This window comes from Anopheles marshallii, chromosome 2, assembly GCF_943734725.1.
Source record: "Anopheles marshallii chromosome 2, idAnoMarsDA_429_01, whole genome shotgun sequence".
NCBI classification, from domain to species: Eukaryota; Metazoa; Arthropoda; class Insecta; order Diptera; family Culicidae; genus Anopheles; species Anopheles marshallii.
Genome location: NC_071326.1, coordinates 10,953,626 through 10,975,464, shown reverse-complemented (window position 1 = coordinate 10,975,464; position 21,839 = coordinate 10,953,626). Strand labels below are relative to the sequence as shown.

Below are 21,839 nucleotides of genomic sequence, written 5' to 3'. Positions count from 1 at the left end.
TTGTTGAACCGTTCCAAATCCTAATAAGTTAATCCGTGCGTATTTATATAGTCACGTCCCGGAGTCTCACAGCAGCCGTTCGTTCTGTGCGAATGCTTAGCGTCTGGTGAAAGCACACCGTTACAGAGCGCCAGCAGCAGCAGCAAAAAAAAAGAAGCGACTAAAAGTGATAGTGATTCATAGTACCCATGATGGACCTAACGAAAGATCTGGCGCCGCATCGTCGGTCGGGTGGAGATAATCATCGGAGGAAAATTATATCTCTATAAATATTTTCCCATCGGCGGCACTAAATCGGTTTCATCGGGAGGGGCGCGAGAACGCGTGCGGGAAGTGTGGGGAATTTTCCCGTTTCGTTCCTCGGGTAGAGGCCGTTTTTGTCCAGCATCACTCTGGTGCTGGTGTTGCCCGCTGCTGCTGCTGCCACTGCTGTAAGTGCTCGTTCCGGAGAAATTTATTGGCGCTATCATGCTGAAATCAGGTACTGCCACTTCTGTGCTTCTGTTCTGATGCAGCCAGATTCTTTGCACTGCCACCGATCGAGCATACAACTCCAGCGGCCAGGTGAAAATGGCCAGCAGCAGCAGGAGGAGCATTTTTTAAATAAATAAAAGCAAAACTGTTTTAAACTCCAATAACACTTAACGACTAAACCAGAGCCCTGGTGAACACCGCAGCCGGTAGAGCAAGTGATATGGTCGTACGGACTCGCATGGCACAGTGTGCACTTCCAGGGCCCGTACGACGTGGGGTCCGAGCGACGGAGCAACGAATGGCCACATGGTCGTGAACGAATGGCTTTGGATGGGAAAGATAGTTGTAAGAAGCAGCACTACTATGAACCACACGGCCGGTAGTGATGTATAAGAGGAAGTTCGCCTTCGCCGGGCAATATTCGCCGTTCCCTATGGCCACACCAAAACCGAAGGAAAATGGGATCGTGGTTTGACTTTACCGGGGTGTTTTTAGCGTATTTTTCTTCTCACCGTAGCACCCGTAGGTGCCAGAACCGTACATTTCATCACAAAACCTGCGCGGGATGCGCCCCTCCCGTCACTCGTTCGGCTCTCCCCTTCCCCCCGGGGTAGTGTCGTTCGAAACGATTCTCGAGAAAACGAACCGGTCGAGCAGTCGCACATCACAAGACGAAGGGAAAACATTGTAAAGAAATATAGTACGGTTGAAAATAACGTTCTGCTCATGAATATTAATTTCGATACTGTTGTTGCCACCGGGCGAGGTTTTTCATCCGAGTGTGCGTCGATTTTAGTGGATCGCAACGCTGGAGCTTTTTCCAGCGTTTCGCAGTCACGTTGGAGCGGAAGCTTATTACAGCTGCTGTGTTGGCACGGCTGCGAAGGCTGAAGTTAATTTTTATTGTTTTAAAATTATCAATTATCGTAAATTTGGGCACTTTCTTCGCGTTTTTGTGCAGCGTTTTGAGACGGAACGGACACAACCTTCGGCACTGTTGGGGAAGGATGAAGTATGTAGCGAGGTTTATTCCTTGTAGAGGCGTGGAATTAATTTAGTCAAACAGAGATCGTTGGAGATCTGTTGGAGCGTAAATTAATTGTTTATGGCAAGGGCCCGTAGAATGTGAGCGAGCATTTTCTACAATCGTTTTATATGCCGTTATCGAGTGTGGTAATAATGAGCGAATAGGTTCCTGATGCCGGTTTCGTGCGCGTGAAAGTGTTCCGGCATGATAACAATAATGAATAAAGCATGTCATAAAATTAGCTACCATGAATTGTGGAGTACTAAAAACGCATTGAAATGAGTGCTGTTGAAAAAAAGGGGCAAAAATCGTCGAACGGCGCAAGCATTTACAGTGCACGGAATTTCCCAACCCCCCCCCCCCGCCCGTTCGGTAATGCATCGAAAAGTGGAGCAACTCGGGACTCTTTAGAGGGCCACTCCTCGTACACAAAGAATTCAAGAGTGAGAACTAATGAAGACTAATGATGGCCGGTATTTTTGTAGCAGCAGCAGCAGCGCACTGCCCAAAAGTTCACTCGGAACGAATAGCCACCTTCTTGGGTCGTTCGTCCGGGCGATACAGCTTAGCACACGGCGTAAGTCCCGTATTTCACCTCGCTCGCTAAGAGCACTTCACTCCATATGGCCCGGTCCCGGTGCAAATTGTTTCACGTCGAGTCCGGCAGGACGACTTCTGGCTGGCGTGGTGTGCTGCAAGTGTCGGCAGCAGGAACAGTGCGTCCACAGTGTGCGAGTGTGGAGTCGTCGCCTACGAGTGGACACAATGTGGCTAATGAATAATTGACCGTGGTTTCTACAGTTGGATCTCGGTGCTGTGGGAGTTGTCGAAAAAGATTCGACGTGCGACGGTTTGCTGACACAGCCACTGGACCGGACTGGAATGGAATGTGTCGTCGTCGTCGTCGTCGTCGACGTCGTCTTTTCGTTGAATGTCGACCGCGTACGAGTTCATCAAAATCCTGCAACAGCTTCGGCATCAGCTGCGTTTGCAGGATAGCTTCATCTTTGCTTGATTACGGTCGGGCCATCGAGACATCGAGTCCGTTTCGGGGTACGATGTGGTTTCTGTGGTATTTGTGCAAACATTCTGCGACGTTTCTATTTTTGGGGAATGTTACTGAACCAAGGCACCCGTTAGTGCGGGGGCCAACCAACCCACTATCGTCGGCAATTTTTGCTGAGTGCTAGCTAATTGATCGACATAAAGTCCGATAGTAGCGGTGAACATGCCGTCACTTGTTAGTACTTCAAGAGAAGAACGGTCAGAACATTATTAGGAGACTGTTTTTTTTATGTTATTACCGAATAGGCTTTTCTATTGTTCACAGAAAAAAAACGACTATCTTCAAGGAAATTCGTGATCATTTTCAATGTGTGAAAGGTATGGCCTAATTGATACTTACAAGCGCTCAAACTACCACACCAGCGCCATCAATCAAAATAGCTCTTTGTGTGGTATTTATGGCACCAAAAAGCTCACATGAAAGTTTCCGAAAATCCCGCATTTATTATTAACCGGATGTCTAATGGTTCCAGCAGACTGGGGGCATTTCGGAAATGCTGCCATTTGCTCAGATGAAGTGTAAATTTTTCATTGAGCTTATATACCCGAGATCGAGACAGAGTTTTGTCCGGGAAAGATCCTCCGAGGTATTTACCAACCCCGGGGAAGTTGTACAGTATGGGTTGCAATCGAGTACTTGTACGCTGGAAGACGTCGAGGGTTTTCGAGACAATCCTTCAAATCCTCGACAAACACTCATCACAGCCGTTGGGGAGTCGGCTGGGTGCAATGGACGAGAGCCCATCGGGAAAGGGATGGGATGGGCATTTGCTTGTGGAATAATTTTTCGCACCTCGAACCATTTTCTTTGAGCAAGAGAGAATAGTGTCTCGCTGTGATGAGGGTTCAGAGCGTTCGGTCGTACCGTAACGTCAAAACAAAACCGAACAACCATAACGAACCATTTTTTGAAGCCAGAAGGAACAGACACGGTGGAGCATTGCTTCGGTTCGGGCGGTCGAGTGAATGAAGCCGTGAGATCTTACAGGTGTTTCATCCGGGTAACGGGCAAGATGCAATGGTTTGTCGTGAAATACTGTCGGAATACTGAATCACCTCTGCGTCCTCTGCCGGACCCGTGCGGACGCAGCAAGCAAGAAGCTTTCGAGGGAATCTAAAAGCAGAAAGCTGTTGAGCTGGTCCTGCCCGGCACGGTCGTCAGCATCACCCGGATATTCTGCGGGCCGGTTTTTTTTTTTTGGGGAAGAAGTTGTGCAACGAAGTGCAACGAAATCGCAAAAGGGTTGCCCCGGCGAGTCTTGGACGCATTCATACAGCATAGCATTTGTTTCTATTTTGTATGACTTCAATTATTACTTTCTATTCCTTTGTCATTGTTCATCATGCTCGGTGGGTTGGCCCGGTGTCGCTCTTGGCTTCGGAGTTCGTTTGTTTGTTCGGTACACGGGATGCTTTATTCACCCTGGTTACCACTATTTACCAGCGTAGATTTAACACCGGTCTCTTTGGTGTTAGTTTTTACAATGTCTTTTTTTCCCTCTCGGTCTTTCTCCCGGCTCGGCATTAAGAGTGGCTCGTTGGCTTCGAGTGGGCGACGGTGGGATGCGGTCAGTGTAACTCATCTATCCTGTGCTGCGAACCTGGTGCCGGTTTGCCAACTGGACCTGGTACGGGATGGGACTCGGTTACCTTTGAAAAAAGATACCTGCTTCGGGTGACAGGACGCCGTAACACAATGGCACTTGGGTTTCCTTTTTATCCCTTTAATTTTCTTCCATGTTGTTGTTTCATTATTATTTAGCTTGCTCGACTCGACTATTCCCACTCTGCGCCAACCGATGCCATTCATGGTCCTTCTCGGTCACTGTTTTGCAAGCCACCCAGCTCCGATACACTTCTGCATTGCCTTGGGCAAGTACCATTCAGCCATTCAGTCAACAATCTGCTATCGCTAGGAAAAGGTTTTTGTTGCCACTTTTCACCAGCTTTCCCCGCATCCGTGCACGGTGCGCTACCATTGGATTCGGTTCCTTGAGAACGGGTGTCCTTTCCCTGTGTCCGGCATCCCCTTGACCACCACCGGTTCCCGAGAGTTCTGGGAGGAAGGTAGCAAAAACTGTCGAGCATGTTTATGTGGGTGGTTTGTTTTGTCCCTGCGTACACACGGGGAAAAACAAAGCTCTTCCCACGCTCGCCCTCGATCGCAATACCTCCGGCACCGGACAACGTCGGTCCAAAAAAGGTGACCGAGCGGAAACGGAAGTGTGGCGTTTGGCTGTGAAGAATCATCAACAACAACGGCGTAACAATAACAAAAGACAACACAAGTAACCCACCACGAGTCGAGTCCACGGGGTCCGGGTCGGTAAATGTGCGGAGAGTGAAAAGAAAACAAAGACATCTTTATTTATTCGACTTCCTTCTGGGGGACAGACTTGGGCACCTTGTGCGTCCCCCCACCGTGACCGAATGCGACGTTAGGCGTCCGTCCGGCCCTGGAAGCCTTTCTTTGGCGAGCAGAAAGGATTCTTTTCGCACGCCGAAAAGCTGAAGGCATCATTTAAAGGGTTCGAGTCACCAGGCTTCGTGGACCATTCCGGGGTCGGTTTTGGACGACGCAAAACGGCTTGATTTACATTTGTCAGCGTGCTTTCGCCTGTGTGTGTGTGTGCTTTGTTTAAATTAAAATTTCTCCGAGCGGAAATTGGAAAACCTGCTGCACTAAAAGACATTCGGGTCCAGCTGGGTTCTCCAGGTTTTTGTCCAGTGAAGATTGAGTTGCCTTTAATGGAGCGTAGCATTTATGAGTGCCAGAGAGTCGTCCGGTTTCCTGGGCAGAAGTTTAATGTAGCATGCAGAGTAGCTCCATTATCCTTTCGAGGTATTAATGCAATACAGGTGGCTGATGAAATGGGGCGCATTGTGGAAATGCCTTCTCGATGCCAAACGGGCGTTCTGCATTCCCGGTGAAAGGTAGTATTTGTATCGTGAAATGGACGGTTGAACTGTGCTCCGTGAGCGTTGACGTGCCTGAAATGGCATTCACTATTCGCTGTCGATCGTTCATGATGAATTAATTTATTGGGCTCAAGTTGTTCAGCTCCGAGGAAGATAAAGAAGCAATTGCACTCGAATGGCACTAGTTTGAGTGAATGCACTTCGTTACTGCGTACGCAAATGCCACACTGATTGGGAACGAGTGTAATTGGTGCGTCTCGCTAAATGTTTCCATCATGTCCAAAGCCACGGAATCAGTGCGGTTCCATTGAATTGCTTAATTCCATAAACTAGCTTCCATCAGTAATTCTGTATAGATGCTTCGTGTGCGTATTTCATCCATGCTGTAGTGCATGACCACAAGCAAGCCATGGCCGGTGCAAGGTTCGTTTGCCGGGGCTCGGGCGAAGCGTTCGTTCGAGATATCAATTGCATTTACCATCGCACGGAACTCTTTGGAGGTTTTCCATGATACTTTTCCTGGTACCTGACCGGATTGCTATCGATGGGCACACACACACTCACACGGGGTTTATTGTTTGTGCGTAGCCACATGAATACGATGCTTCGATACCGGCCATTCTCCAAGCACCGGTGCAGGCGATGATGATCTCCTCGAGGGGGTTGCCTAAGAGTATCGGAACACTGCCGAACGTTTGCTGAAAGTTCATCAGAAATGTCTGGAATCGATCCGGATACGAGTCGGGGTTGCCGGTTGGGTGACGATTGGGCGAGTAAACATAGTAGTTCCGAGTTTTTGTTCCGAAACTGGTGAAAGGTGGCGTACACTCTGGCGTACGCTGTATTTATGTGTGTGGACCAAATGTGGACTGTCCAAGGCGTGTCTGGTATCTCTAATCGGATAAGCATATGATAAAGTGAGAATAATAAATCAATGCGGATGATATTTTCCGTCGGCCAATAGGTGCCAATGCTCCGGGGAGTGCTTTGGAGTTTGGCCGAAGATTCTAGTGCGCTAGTGGCTGGCTGGCTAGCTGGAGGTTACCATGAATAAGTTTCGGTCTCATTATAACAAATGTCGACCGTACGACAACAGCTGCCACCGCTCGGAAAGGGAAGTGGTGCGCATTGGATGCGACCCGTGCGGCCGGGCAAGTTTCGTACGAAACAAAACTTTTCCAACACACCGAACACGTGCGTTATGCATTGAATTTCAATTTTCCTAACCGAGCCCAAAAGCCCGGCACAAAACAGCCCCACTGGCTGTGTTGTGCCAGTGTGCAGTGTCCGTGTTGGCGTGGCGTTGCACCGCACGCTGGCTGGTTGAAATGGGTGGATAAATAATATCTTTACCGGGTCCTCACGTTTGCAGGATGTGTGAGACCACAGCCGGGATGGGACCGGACAGGGAGGGGAGTGTTCCCGAACGGACCATAAGGAAGCATCATTTGCGGGTAACACATCGGACGCCGCAGTGTGAGACTGTATGCAGTGAAACAAAAGAAGTGAATGACCAAAATCCTGATTTTCATTCGGTTTAATTACGTTCCAGCTCAAGCTATGGGTTGGTAGTTCTGTGGCAAAGGATCCACTGTGCTTCGAGTCAATGAAAAGTCACCAGTGGGCCGTCAATACCATACATTGGGGCTGCCATTGTCTTGATTTCTGGCATTGGTGTATGCATTTCGATTTGGAGCTATGGTCTGTTACATTTGTGCGTTGCAGGCGGGGCAGGCTTTAGGCTGTATCGACAGCATCGTACAGGGGAACGCTTTCTGGTGGCGAATTGTGTGTGATCTAATAATCTGTTTGTGTTCCATTTACAGACCACCGATAAGAGATCTCCGCCGAACGACAGGATGAAGGTTTCGCTGTACATAATACTAATCTCGATCTTGCTCAGCAAGCATTACGCGTTATCGCACATGATCAGGGTGAGTTGAGAGTATGTATCGTCGGGCAGATACTAATCCGGCGGAAGCTTCTCTTCGTAGAAACGGCAGCTCTTTCGCGAGCAAGTGCTACCGCATGCTGGAGGTAAGATACCGGACTCGGCATTTTTAACCGATCGTTTGGCGCTGAACCGGCTGCAGAAGGATGGTATCGCTGTGCCGGACGGGGTACTGCTCGAGCAGCGTCAGTACCAGGTGTACCCGCACCAGCATCGCACGGCCCGGCCAACGTTCCGTGTCGTCCAAACGCCGGACAATCGGTACATCTCACCGGAGGGCGAGTACAGCCACAATGCGCTGGCGACGGTCGATACGACGTATTTGATACCGCACGCCGGTGACAAATTGTTGCTGCATGATCATCCCCACTATCGCCAGCCGCACTACACCGTTCCGAAGGCACCGATCCTGAAGGAGTTCCGGTTGCCGAACTATGCGCTGTTTAACTTCGACTACAAAAAGAAGAAAGCACACGTGGGGACGGTGGGGCCCAATGTGTCGTACAAACACTGGAATCTTCCACTGAAGCTGGACGGTGGATGGCCCCAGCGATTACCTCAAGAATTCGTGAGCTACCATGCAGGTAAGGGTCACCAGTAGCCATGGGCTTTGCATACCTTTAGGCGTTTCACGAAGCGTAATTCGATACGATTCGTTGCAGCTGTCGGTAATGGGCACAATTATCCATCAGCCCATTCTGTACCGGTGTCGTACGGTAGTGATGTTGGTGGCAGTGTCGGCACGGGAAGCGGCTGGAATGGTGGCTGGGTACCGTCCACCGGTGGCAGTGCATCGGGCGAATCGTTCGCACCGGTAAGTTGAAAGAGCGCTCGCACAAAATCAGTGCCGGTGCTACGGTTTGTGCCTAATCGGTTTCGCGAACTACTCACGAATCGTATCATTCAATTATCCTGTCAACGTCCGTTTCCACAGCAACCGCTTGGCAGTTTCGAGGACTATTACAGTCAGTTGAACGATAAGCACCGCTTCTACCGAAACGTGGGCGAACGGAGCGTGGGACCGAGTCCGGCACCGAAGCCCAGCACCATATTGCACCGGGATCGTCAACGTGACCATCCGCAACGCCATCAAGCTTAAAATTGACTTCCTGCGACGGGGACGGCTGCCAGAACAGGGGTTTCGCTGTGTTGTCGCTGGATCCGCTCGCCGTGCCGGAAGTGTATGGCCAACGCGGAACGCGGCGGAAGATGATTCCATTCACTCACCCATTTCACCGTACATTAGACATAAGGACGGCAGGCGGGCTGGACGATAGGCGATCTAAAGGACCAACGGACCGGTCTACCTTGCTGCCGGCTGATGGTGAGATTAATAGAGTGATTGACGGGATCAAACGCGAAACCAGCCGCGTAGTTACTTACTACGAAGCTGCGAGTCGCTGCGAGCATCCGAACAATAAACACAAAAAGAACGTTTGCTTTCCCGCGCTGGAGATTGTGATTAGATAAGTGACCATAAGTAAAATAAAAAGAGAATGTTCAAGTACACACCACACCGAGCACCGATACGGTACGGAGGCAGGAAGTGAGAGCTGAGTGAAATAATAAAGCACCGAATGAAGATAAGTATCGGGCATCCTTCCGTGTCGCTCCGGGAGACACGGTGGCGATGATACGGCCACCACCGGTACCAAACGTCCTTGACATTTGCGAAGCCAACACGCCGTGGGGCGTGAAAGTTGAGACGAAAATTCTCCACTGCTTCTGCTTTCACTCCACATCTCGTCACGGCTCTTACCGCTTACGACGCCTTCGGTTGTGCCTTTTGATGGTTTGTGCTGCACGTCTCCGGTTTATTTCCATTTCGTGTCGGGAGCGAACCCGGGGTTGGTAGTGTCCTCTCACGCGATGACCGGTTGACAGGAGCATGAGTATCACATTCCTGTCTCTTGGCTCGCCTACTTTAATGATGCCGTGGTTCGAGGGACAATATTTGTTGTTTTTTTCCCACATCTTTCCCACAGAGCTGGAATGTAAGTGTGTGAAGGCATTAGGGAAACTGCTCCATCATCCGTGACGTAAATTGGGCAGCAGGAGAGCACAAAAAAAAAAACAAGCAGCAAGGCATGGAAATGGTGTCAGAAAACCAGCCTCTCAGAGGTGGACCACTGCCGCCATAATGATATGCAAAATATTGCAATAAATTGAATGTAGGATTCTTTCATTTCGTGCTTCTGCGGAGGTGCCACCGGAGGGGAGGCTCGGAAAATGAATAAAGCCAATGTGCTTTCGCACAAGGACGTTCAATACGATGGAGGCGCCTGGTACTGTCAAGTTGATGAAGGCGCATGGTGCAGAGCTACCGAGGCATGGCAGGGTGAGTGCGTATTATCTCAGAGTGTAAATCTTGTTCCATTTTCTCACCACAACCAGATAAGTTAGCCACTGGTGGATGCGGTAGACAACGGGGGAGCACAGTATGGGGGACTTGCCATCCCTACCGATGGGCAACACTTGGAATAGGCATTAGACACTGGCTCGGTTGTGGTGCCATTGTGCAAACATATGAATAATGAAGAACCAATAAACCCTTCACCTGAACGCTGGCTGAACTTTCCTCTTGCCAGGGTAGGAGGGGGGGAGTTTGGGCCGATAAGCACCCACCGCCGCCGAGCCCAACGCCGCACAATCCGAACCCCGTATACGTTACTGTCAATTTGTTGTTGAGCTTTGCATTTATTATTGATTTGTTCGAGCGTGCGATGTGTTTTCGAGGCGGTGGTAGTGCCGGGATGGTAGATAATGAAATCAATTTAGTTTTGCGTTAAATATTCATAGACGTCAAATTGAAATTAACGACTATGGGCCCCGGATAAAAGGCGATGGGGCCTGCTTTGGGCTTGCGTGCGCTTGTGCTGCTAGTGTTTTCGGGAGAATAAAATCAGCAAACACTCTTTGGTGCCGGCGGGTTCATTTGGACAATAACTTAACACACGCACACACATAGCACACATAGCTCACGTTACACGCAAACTCATCCTCACCTGCAGCGGATCGTTGAATGGAAAAGTTTTTCCCCGAAAAAGTTCTTACTTCGCTTTTCGTTACAGTTGCACGAGAATTACGAGAGTGGCGTTAAAGAGGGTGTAGGTGTAAAGTTTTGTAAAAGACGGTCAAACGGCTCGTTTTCGAGGTCAGTGCAAAAGAATAGCCTGCAAAAATAGGACAAGGCTGTAAGGAATTCGCTACAACGTATCGTGTCCGAGCCCAGAAAGTCGAGTCGAAAAGTTAAAGTTTACAGTCGTGGATCGGGATCGAGTGAGTGTGAAGGAGATGGGACGAATGGTCTAGTGGTGGTTGTTGATTTGTTAAGGTTGTTCCAGGGATGGAAAGCTTTTTTTTCCTCGTAGCGAGCCAAACTGTGCCAGCGGGGATGTGGTTCATCAAGGCTAATGGGCAACGAGGTTGGGGCACGATCGGGGAATGGAGGCGAGAGGTATAGGGGGATTGTCGGAATTGTTGAAATTTCGAAATAAAACAAATGATCACTCACAATCAAGCGGCACAAAAGTATGGTCAACTGTCCTTGGCCGGTGCGAAAACCACAAGACACGGAGCACACCGAGTGCAAGTTTCTGCTTGTTAACGGAACGATTTTAAACAGAGAAAACACAAAACTTCACTTCTTGCTGGTTGCGATGGGAAACAGTTTTTCCACCCCTTAGGTGAAGCAAAACGGAAGGGCCGGTGAAAGGTCCGAAATGGAACCGGTCACAAGCGAACAAAGGTCCAGAAAACTATTCCCGGGAACAATTTATCAACAGTTAATTTTGCACTTTTCTCTTCATTTGCTTCTGGGCGCAACGGTGCTTTGAAAATGCAATCAGTGCTCGTTATCGGGCGGAGAGGGATGAGTAGTGAAGGTGCAGCAGAGGAATTCGGCAAACCAGCATAATGATGTTGATGGCAATGATGATTAAGAAGCCATTGCAGTGGTAAGTGGCATGCATTCATTCCGTGCAGGATAAGATATGTTTTGAGGTGGGTCTAATTCTATGCTTTCGCACTTCACTCCCTTTTTGTTCGGTGTAGAGCCCAGCGTCCCAGCCGATGGTTTATTATGGTACATGCAGATACGGAGCTTTCGATAATGTACGGCCACTTTGCTGCATTAGCATATAAGTTTCCTGTCGCTGTGTTTATGGTCCCTGCATGCGATTGGAATGTGTACGGGTGTGTTTTGGCCTTTTTGGGCTTACTATTTATGCGACGGTTTATCATCATTAAACCGAGATTTAATCATGTTTATTTAATTGTTATGGGAATAATTCATAATTACCCTTGATTCGCTCATTAGTCACTGGTACGGCTTGCAGTGTTCGGTGTGTTGGGGTTTTTTCATAACGCTTAAATAACCAGCACGTGGTAAAACAGTACCGCATTCGATTGGTACATCGACACATGCACGATTGAATCCTTTTAGGGTGACTTTCGGGAGAACCCAAATTGACCGATGCACTTGATTACGGTCGTTTTTTTTTTTCATGCTAGTGTTTTAAAAAAAATCGTTTCTGTTTGATCTTTTCCTGCTTCTTCTCTTTATGTTCGCTTGCTTTTCGTTTCGTTACGGTTGACTACTGCTAAATGTATCCCATTCTGAGCGTCCTTTTTGTCGTGCCAATACAATCCATTAAATGTGTGTATGTGCGTGCGGTTGCCGTGGAGATCTCACTTTCAGCTCTAAAGTATCTCATTACCGGGTGTTAATGGAGATGATGTTGACTGGTGACGGTGGCGAAGATGGTTAGCTCTTATCGATCACATTCCCCTTTGGAAGTGGCTGCTAGCCATTAATTTGTCGATGCGTTTCTATAAACGTAATTTCATTGCGTGTAATTAAATATTTATGCGATGAGATAGCATTCGTCTGAAAAGATCCCCCTGGGTGTTGCAACATACGTGGTGTAAAAGGCATATGAAGAGGAATTAATTTCTAGAGGTGTTTTTGGTAAATATGTGTCATATTATGACACTGACAGCACTGACAGCACTGTATGCTTTCGTTTGCCCCATTTCGCCTCCTGAAAGTATGCAATTTGTGATGAATCCCATGTGGCGGGTTCGTATTAGTACAGGTTTAGTACAACATTGTTCAATATCCAAATTACATCAAAAGTGAATAGTAATTGAATAAAACATCCAAAATTTTCCAGAGTTGTGTAATTTGCTGTACACCATCTCTATTTGTTGTTTATTTGAGGATCATAACAAAAACATGAATTTCGTGGTGGTGTTTGAGGATGGAGAACCTTTAACAAAAATACCTTTCGTACACTGATTTTCTTACAGCTTCACTGATTAAAATTGGATCGGGTTTCTCCTGTTGTGTTTGTTGTTTCGTTCGTTTCACGTTTCGTAAGGTTGTGCTAATAAAGTACAACATGTAGCTAGGCGAGTTGGGTGATTTTGCGATACATTTTATGGTGCGTCGAACGCGCTGAGTCTTGTTTAGATTTTTGTTTTGTCTGTTTACCTTCCAACCGTCAGTTTGGCGCGTTCCATTGTCTTGTCTGCTGGCAGCATTTGCCATGGTTCTTCCGTCGTAGGATGCCATCTCACTATCTGGTGCAGGGGAAAGCATGTAAAGCTTTGGATTTTACTGTAGTTTGTAGCATTATCGCACCGGAGCACGTACGATGTTTTGTTGAATCGAAAATGTGTTTACATTCAATAGCAGAACAGGCAAACAAGTCAACGGGACAAATAGTTCCAATGGAGTTGTAAAATGTTCGGTTTTATAAGAGCATTGAAGAAAGAACGAACAAACGAACTAGCTGGAAGGTATCTTTCCATGTTATTTTTACACCTTTCTGGTGAAACTCTGATTAAAATATAAACGAGTACAAAGCAGAGTGGGAGAGATTATTTCGCTGTAAAAGTGCTTATTTTTTGTGCGCCCCGTAGAAGGATAACTCAAAACAATAATTCCACGGAAATGGCGTCAGAAACAGACGACAGAGAAAATTTGATAAATGGCAACGAGGGTCTGCGCCTAACCAAGTGTACACGTTGTAGCATGCGAGGATAAATTTGGCCTGCCCCCCGAAACCGAGTGGCTTCCACACCGTTCCACACCGACGCGCCTGACCGGTGTGTCACCGTTGCCCCCGTGTGCGCTATCGCGTTTGCATAAGCAATGAAGAATGGATTGACAGCAGCAGCCACATTGCGCCACATGTTACCCGTTACGCTTGTCTGTAATTTGACAGATTATCATCGCCACTTTGTCGAGGTTTGGCGAGGCTGTCGGGGCCGGAGAGCGCAGCAACATTAGGTCCATTCGTCCAACCATTTTTCGCTTATTTTCTATCATTCGTGATCGTGGCGCTCAGTGAAAGCGTTTTCCGTGATGATGATGCCGCGGCTGCTGAGAAAATGGGTCCTGCCATCGACGGTGGTATCGTTAGAAAATTCAATCACCTTGCATGGTGCTAGTACCAGTCTCAATCACGATTCCGTACGAGTTGGTGAACGAGCGACCGGCAACAATATTTCCCTTCCTGTCGGGTTGGCGGTTGAGCCAGCCAGTGTCTTGAAGCTTCCTGTATTCCAAAACACGCGTTCGATGATCTCAAAATATTGTCCTATTTCTGCGTGTTTCACTGTGCTTCCAGGGCCTTTGGTTGATCCGTCTGAGCTGCTCGCAAAGTGCGGTGTCTTTGCAGGGAAAAGCTCTCGAAAATGCCCGGCCCTCCGACTGGAGGGAGCTTTGCCCGCGAGACACATACCTCCATGTGCTTACTGACACTCCGTACGCTAACGATGCCCTCCGGTACCATTCCGGAGGACGGCGTTGTTTATGAGTCACACGATAAAAAACGGTAATAAAATTACGTGCAGGCACTGGGCGGTGACGGCAGCAGCATCTTGCCTGCTTGTGGTCTTCAATGGAGAAAGAGTGGTGTCGTCGAAGTACCTTCACGCAGTTTTATTTTGCTTTGCATTCCATAAACACCGTCCGTCTCTGTGTCGTGTCTGTGTGGTCGGTTTTCGGTGCGTCCATATTTTAAGGGGTTCCCTAGCAGCTGTTCAGTTTATGAGTCTCCATGGCGCTAAAGGGGAGAAGAATAAGGGGATATGACTAGGAATTTTTAACCAATTTTTTAAGCGTGAAACTTGAGTTGGTTCAAAAACATCTTCACAGCTTTATCATCGAGACGCTCTCGAAAGAATATGGAGCGAGTATAATATCGTTTTCCTAAGTTATAAATGTTTCACAAAATCCTGATATGGTTACAATGGTTTATTTTATGCAAAGTGCAGTAAACAAATTATGCTACTTCTCGTGGAGCTTATGAGGAGTTGATGAGATAGGTGAGTGCTCGCAGGTTAATGGACCATCATCACTATGATTTACCGGGTGATGAATTGACCTGTTTTCCTAGAATCGCTACCAAATTCCTGGCTGCCCAAGAAGCACCGTGCTAAATTCCTGGAAGGCATGGTATTGAATGCTGCCAGTCGTCTTTGCGTCCTTTGTCTGATAAGTACTGCATCATCAGCTGGTAAGGGTGCGTGCAGCACAAACCGTATTGGTCCCCCACAATTCATGGTCCATCAAAAATCAGTGGAAAATTGAGGTTAAAATGAGCGAAAAACGGTTCACATGGGACGGTTACTATGCTGCTCCATGGCAACGGTGTTGGTGGTTGTAATCTCTTTCGAGGGAATATAGCGGCACATCATAGTAGCAGCTTTCTTTGCCATTTAGTGTTTGTGTACGCGTGTGTGTGTTTGTGGTGGATGTTGGTTTACGGTTGGTGTATGCAGAAGTCCGAGATTACTGGTGCTGGTCGAGTGAGTAATAACTTTTATTTATGCTCCTTGCTGTAATCTCCTGCGAGTAGGCGGCAATTAATTCCGGTTCTTGCAATTTTCTACCACCGGTCGGTGGTTGGTTGGTTGGTCGACCTGCGAACGAAAAACAGTCGCTTGGGAGTGGGCCGGTGGCATAAAAAAAAAGCACGATGAAACAAACCACCCGATGACCGGCATATGAGTGGGGGGAGACGGTTTTTTTTTTGTTTGCATGTTCTACTGATTGGTGGGGTGGGGGCGGACGGACCGAAAATTCACTCACCAACCGAGAGCGGTTGTCCAACGAATCCCTCGTGCACATTGGCTCGTTTTTGCACCGGGAGTAGTTATCAAACTCTTGGCGTCGGTGAGCTACTGGTGAAGACAGCCGGCAAGCACTGAAAACCACTTCCCCGGGGCCACTTCCCTTGGGGATCGTCGTGCTTCGTGCGGCTAGATCTAAGTTTCATCTTTTCCAGTGCACTTGAATTTGTTCGCCCGCTTTGTAAGGACGTCGTTGTTGTAAGTTTTGTTGATTATCTTGAGAATCTAGAGCGGGGAGCGAATCCCTCCGTCCTTTGCAAAGCCCGACGATCTGGAAGTTATAGCGCTCGGTAGGCAGCCGGCGATCCTCACCACAAGGAAAGAAAACGTTAAGAAGCTCTTGGGCCGCAAAGGTGTCGGTGGAAGAGTTTGGTGAAATAGTTGCAACTTTAAATTGCGCCACTCCATTCCTAGCCCGTGCTCGGCGTGCCATGGCATTAAGTTTTTCTTCCATCCGTGCACCGGAACCAACCTTTAACATTCCCGCTGGGAGATCCGTCCATTTACGTTGGAGCTGAATCGGGTGCGCTGTAAGCAGTCAGTAGCAAAGCCTGCCAAGGGTTTGTTTTATTGCCTTCGTCCATTTCGCGCACGATCGACGGAGTGGAAAGCCTCGGTGTGGATATTGCTCCACGGTTAAACACATTCATACGAGCACACACACACACACACACAGGCAGCCAGTTGCGTGTGGCAATTGACTAAAAGTTTTCGGGTGTCATCGCTAGTATCTTCACGGGGCTGGTGAGCGAATGCACTTACTTTAAACGATTTTTCACGACCCAAATGGTATTGAATCGTGGGGTGCATTCGTATGCGGGCACAATGCCCATCGTTGCGCCGGATACGCTCGTGAGAAGGTAGTTTTATGATTTTCGTCAGCAGTTCATGCCAGCAGTGTTTCATCGATGGAAAACTTTCTGCCCACATATGCACACCGTCAACTTGCGCCAGAGGTGCGTCGGATTGTACCTGCCGGTGACAGAGAGGGAGTGAGTGGGTGGGGAAGGAGTGGGGGTGGTTAGCAAAACGGAAGGAAAAGGTGATAATTTACTCGTAAAAATATTTATTGTTTGCATTCCGAATGAGAAAAGTTATTATAAATGCATGCCATCAAGCGCCAATGCCACTGCCTTCGCGGGAAGTAGAAGAAGTTTTCGTTTGGGTAAGATGTTCTACCCTGAACATCTGATGGTCGGTAGGACAGTCGTGCGGCGGATCTTCATTTTGCTGCTCAATTTGCCACGCGCCAAACACGTGGGCGTTCCGCACGCAGGTGGACATGCGGATTGCAATGGTTTTAGTTTTATGAATTATGATGCAAGATGGATGAGTTATGTCGCGGGTATGTTGAAGTTGTGCATTTTTGCACATGCGACAGTCTAATATGGATTGACATTGATTAAATAATTACCTGTTTGCTGCTTGAGGCTCTTTTCTAACAGCTTACCGTGCATGTTGAAATCGGATCGCCGGATCAAAAGTCAACGTTTTGTGGTTTATTCACGATGATGCTTTGAGGTATCCATTAAAAGTTGTTTGAGTGCTGCTGAACTATGTTCAGAAGGATTTTCCAGAACTTACACAGCATTGCAACGGTGTTGGATCACTTCTCGTGCCAGGTGAGCTGATGGTGTTTAAATAGTAAACGAACTTACGCATTCAGTCTGGTTAGGATGGAAAAGAGAAGAAGCTGAGAACCTTATTATTACTGGAATTGTTTGCGTTTTGCTACCAACGAATTGCACTCAATTAAACCCCTGGGGTCAGCAGGTGGGATGAGACCCGAGAATTCGTGCTTATTTATCCAGCATGCTTTCTTTGCTGCTGGAATATCTCCCCCGCCTGGCTACACAACAATTTCCACCGCAACCGGCGACTGAAGCAATACCGAAGGATCGACGAGTCGGAGAATGCTGTGCTGCATCTGAGCATTATATTCGCGTCCCGTGAGCGTCCCTCGTGGTATTTGACCACCGAATTCGCTGCGTTGTGCGCTGGACGAAAAGTGGAGCAAAATGTGCCACCCGGTGCCAGCGGAAGCGCCAGAGCAAATTATATTACCCACTAAGCGCTCTCCCTGATGCCCGGGTTCATGCCACCGTGGGGCAAGGAGAAGCACTTTGTGCTATCAGGCGTTCTTTTTTTCTGTCATTATTTTTGCACAAAACAAAAGAAGTTCTGCATCCACGGTGGTGCGCGGAGGCTTACATCGTGCTGAGTGCTATGATAGGATGCAATTTTATGCAGCACTCATCAGTGCCGTCATCTACGACTAGCAAGCGTTGACCGCGATGCGGAGGATCAACCGTTTGCGAACATGGCCATGGCGGTGAAGAAGCAGTCGGGGGAACGTGAGGACGGTTTCAAAACTGTGGCGCAGGGCAACATCACCCGAAAAAAGCGCTGGAAATGGTGTCTTCATGGTGTCCTAGCGACAGTCCGTGCAATGCGCAGTGGCTGCTGCTTGGATGGCGGGCTGGCCTAGACGCAGTCTGCATGATGCGAACTAATTTAAAAGTACGTCAGCCAGCACTAGTGTCCTGTAGCGCTTTTGCAGGCGGGTCCGACATCGGTCACTGCTAGCTGTGGTTGGTTTGGTAGCAAAGCAGTTTTTCTTTCCTTTGTTTGGTGTCAGTACGATATGATCTCTCTTTTCCGTAAAGTATTTAATGTTTTGCTCTCACTTATTCAATGAGCGGCAAGAACGATCCTCGCTTGGGTGGGTGTTGGGTTGCGAGTGTGATGAAATGCTAACTGACAGAGTTTTGTAGCAGTTGGTGTGCCACACTGCCGGCTGATGAGCACGTAGATTTGGGTGTTGGAAATTGTGCAAAGATGCATCACGGGTGATACATTTATCAGCTTTAAGTGTCTCGCTGGTAATGAGCGCGATATCTGATGCGGGTTGGATGCGTTTTTTTTGTGTTGTCGTTGTTGTTTGTTGGTGCAGCTGTAGTAATGAAGATAGTAAAATGTCATACCAGCGTGAAACGTGCGATTAATAATCTGGGTGAGGCAGTGTAGTAATTAAGAAGAGGAAAGCATATCTTTCACTTAGCAACTAAAGCTTTGAACACCTTTACGCCATCCCAAACCCCCATTACCCGGTTCGATTGTCCGGCGAGCTTCTAATCATCGGATCCCAGAGTTGGGGTCTCATTTGCTGCACAATATTGGTTTTACTTTCACGCTAGAATGTTAATGAACGTGAAGCCATTCGTTTGCGTTTTTATTGAACATTGCAAATTAGATTCGCTCTTGCCAGGGACAAAGTTGAGTTCGAACATTACCCAATACAAAAGGATGCGATTTGTTTAATACGATTGATAAAATCAAACCGGCAGAATGCTTCCCTGCAATTGTGCCAAACATAGCACGGGGTAGAGTTTCGTTGCTGGTGGTGGTTGCTGTTCCGGGTTTTAAGCGCGAGTTTTCGCTCGCATCCGCAAAAAGGGTCGCGTTCGTGTGTATGATGATTGTAAAAGTTTCGACACAGCTCGATATTTCTAGCATCCCGTGTTTCTAGCGCCCGTTGCGCCTTCGGAGGGTTTCGGAAGAGTGTAGCCGAAGTGGAAAAGTTGTCGATCGATCTCGATTTGGGAAGTGCTTAAGCGTTTGATTGCTGGAAGAGCAATAGGAAGTGTGTGTGTGTGTGTCTGTGTGTGAGTCGCCTGTGGAAGGAGAGTTTGTATTTTTACGATATTCAAACCGGAAGTAACTGGATTTTGGTGGGAGTTCCTGTTCCTTTCCGAAGAGCTCTCTTTGGCACTTTGATAGTATATTTTCAGTTTTTTGTTCTGGTGTAGCGGAAAGGAAAAAAAATAGCTTGAGTTGAAATTGTTATGAAGGGGAGCTGATGTGGGGAGCTTCTCACAAACTTCCTGTCCATTGCCGGCACCCACTTCACCCACCATTACAATACAGCACGCTCGAAATGCGATAGAGAACGTATAACAAGAAACAAAACAAGGATAAAAAAGTAAGTGGGACCGAGTGGGAAAGAGTTGTAAAACTTTGTATACGTCGTTTGGCCGGTTATGAGCGTTATACGTCTCACAGCGTTACCCCAACCCCCGTTTCCCGCGGGTCGCCGGTTCCTGGACGGAAGAAGGAATGAAAATTTTAACGATTCCGTTGACAATGAGATCGAAGCGAGCGGATACCGGACAGCGGAAGACGATACGCGTGATGGTGTGGAAAATCATAGGAAAACTTTTTTCATTACTATCGATTTTCATTACTGGTTTGTTTTGGTTCGAAGGCTCGAAGGCTTTCGTGAGACACCCCGGTACCAGCCGTTCCAGCGAACCCTAATGCTGTGGTCCGCACAGTCCAAGTTGCGGGCTTATAGCTTCGCTTGCTGCAATAATGGGGTTTATCCGTTTGGTTGTATTTTGCTTTCCAAAGTAACGAACACTTCGATCAGTTCACTTTGTTTTGGGAAGGGGGTGGGAGAGGGAGGGAGTGTCTGAAAGGCGGCAAAGTTACCGATAAAGCTTTGTGTCGTGTGGTTGGTTTTTATTGTACTATTGGTGCATTTGCTGCTCGCTGTGCGTATTGTTGGGTGGCACGTTAGACGTGGCAGAACGGAGGACACCGAATGCCAGTGCATGAAATCTTTTGTAGATGGTTCATTGATTTTACACTTCCGCCAGTTCTTTGTTGTGCAGTATGTAGAAGAGACAAGAGACAGGTTAAGGACACCGACACGAAAGGGTGTGTTGTGTTGAATAAACTTTCCAATCGAGAAAATATAAATCCGAACAATCGTATTCCACGACACATCACGGACTTATATGACATACTGCCGTCGGCTTGTTGGGGATACTGGGAATAGTGGGGCTTGTGACAGCAGTCAGGGATAAGCCATTAACGAAGTCAGCAACTCGATGTTGGTTAGTATCGAGAAGTTCCAAAGTTTGCTATTGGAGTAGCGAAGCATAATCTGCAAAGGGGAACTCTTATATTGACCCAGTTTCGTGTGAGAAAATGTGTCAGCCGTAGTTTCGTTTTTCGTTTTTATTGAGCATTTCTATGTTTCGTTTTCTATTTAAATACACTTCGTTGACATTTTTACCGAAAAAGGACGGCCCAATTGCGTCCAGAATTCAGCTGTTGCACATCGTTTGTGCGGCAATTATGCTTCACGAAAGGGGCATTAAGGCCGATGGCGATGGGTGGAACTGTTGGGCATTTTTAACGAGCGTCGTTATAACGTTTGATATTTTACTGTTGTGGACATTACGCACGTAAAATTAAGCAAAAAGGGATGGAAAAATGAACAGAAAAACCCTCAGTTTCAAACCGATTTCAATGGCTTCGGATTTCGGGCTTTGGAGTGGAAAATGTTCAATAGAAAATAAAATGATTTTACACCGGTACGATCACCATTGATGCCGTTGTTTTGTTACAAGCGTATTTTATCGCTCGCATTCGATGATTATGAATCGGTGGCCTTAGACTGTGGGGTTTGCGGGAATAAAATCGTTAATATTATGGACGGAAACATAAAGCAACATACATTATCGTGTGTTTAGTATGAAATGAAATGTGAGCTTTACGTTTGCAGTGTGTAGAATAAATTGATCGAGATCAACGTGGGGGCGTGAATAGTCCATATTAAAAACTGTTTTTTTTATTCTCGCATCCCCATCATCATGTGGTGTAGGTTTTGTGGCATTTTGATGTCTGTAGAAAACAGAATTTTAATTACTGCATACTGCACGTATTATTGGGTGTAAACGAGGTGAAAAAGTTCGTTTGATCATTATGCAAACACATCGCATAGTTGTTAAAAACGAACACCGCAAAGACCGGGTGATAACGATTGGGGGTAGTGTTGTGCAAAATGGCAGTACAACAATATGCTCGCTTTGGCCGCTAACTGTACGTGAATAGATTTGTTAAAATGAATTGTTCTACACATAAAAAATATTATGCCAAACTATAATTTGAGCGAATAGTTTACGCTGCACACTTTGCCACGCTGCCACATAAAAAAGGGATAGTAATACACGCAGCTATTTTTTATTTTGTCCATCTCCCGAAACGGACAAATCTGTGCCGCTTTAGTACACCCACTTTACTTGCAAAAGCCATCGTGAAGCATCCGTATGGATGGAATTTTCCTGGGTCGAAATCAAAATGGAACCAAGTGAGTGGAAAAATGGACATTGTCACATAAAGTGGAACTAAATGGACTGATTTCACATTCTTCGTGGAGGGGAGAAAGAATTTAGCCCGAAAAGGCTTTCCCCC

At 47.3% G+C, this 21,839-nt stretch overlaps 1 protein-coding gene across 1 annotated transcript; it reads left to right on the top strand.

The window, feature by feature from the left end:
- The first annotated feature begins 7,329 nt into the window (after nt 1-7,329).
- LOC128708626 (uncharacterized) lies at nt 7,330-8,535 on the top strand. Its single transcript, XM_053803606.1, has 4 exons — nt 7,330-7,419; nt 7,480-8,020; nt 8,099-8,250; nt 8,371-8,535. The coding sequence occupies exons 1-4, from the start codon at nt 7,345-7,347 to the stop codon at nt 8,533-8,535; spliced, it is 933 nt and encodes a 310-aa protein (XP_053659581.1). The 5' UTR covers nt 7,330-7,344.
- Nucleotides 8,536-21,839: the final 13,304 nt, after the last annotated feature.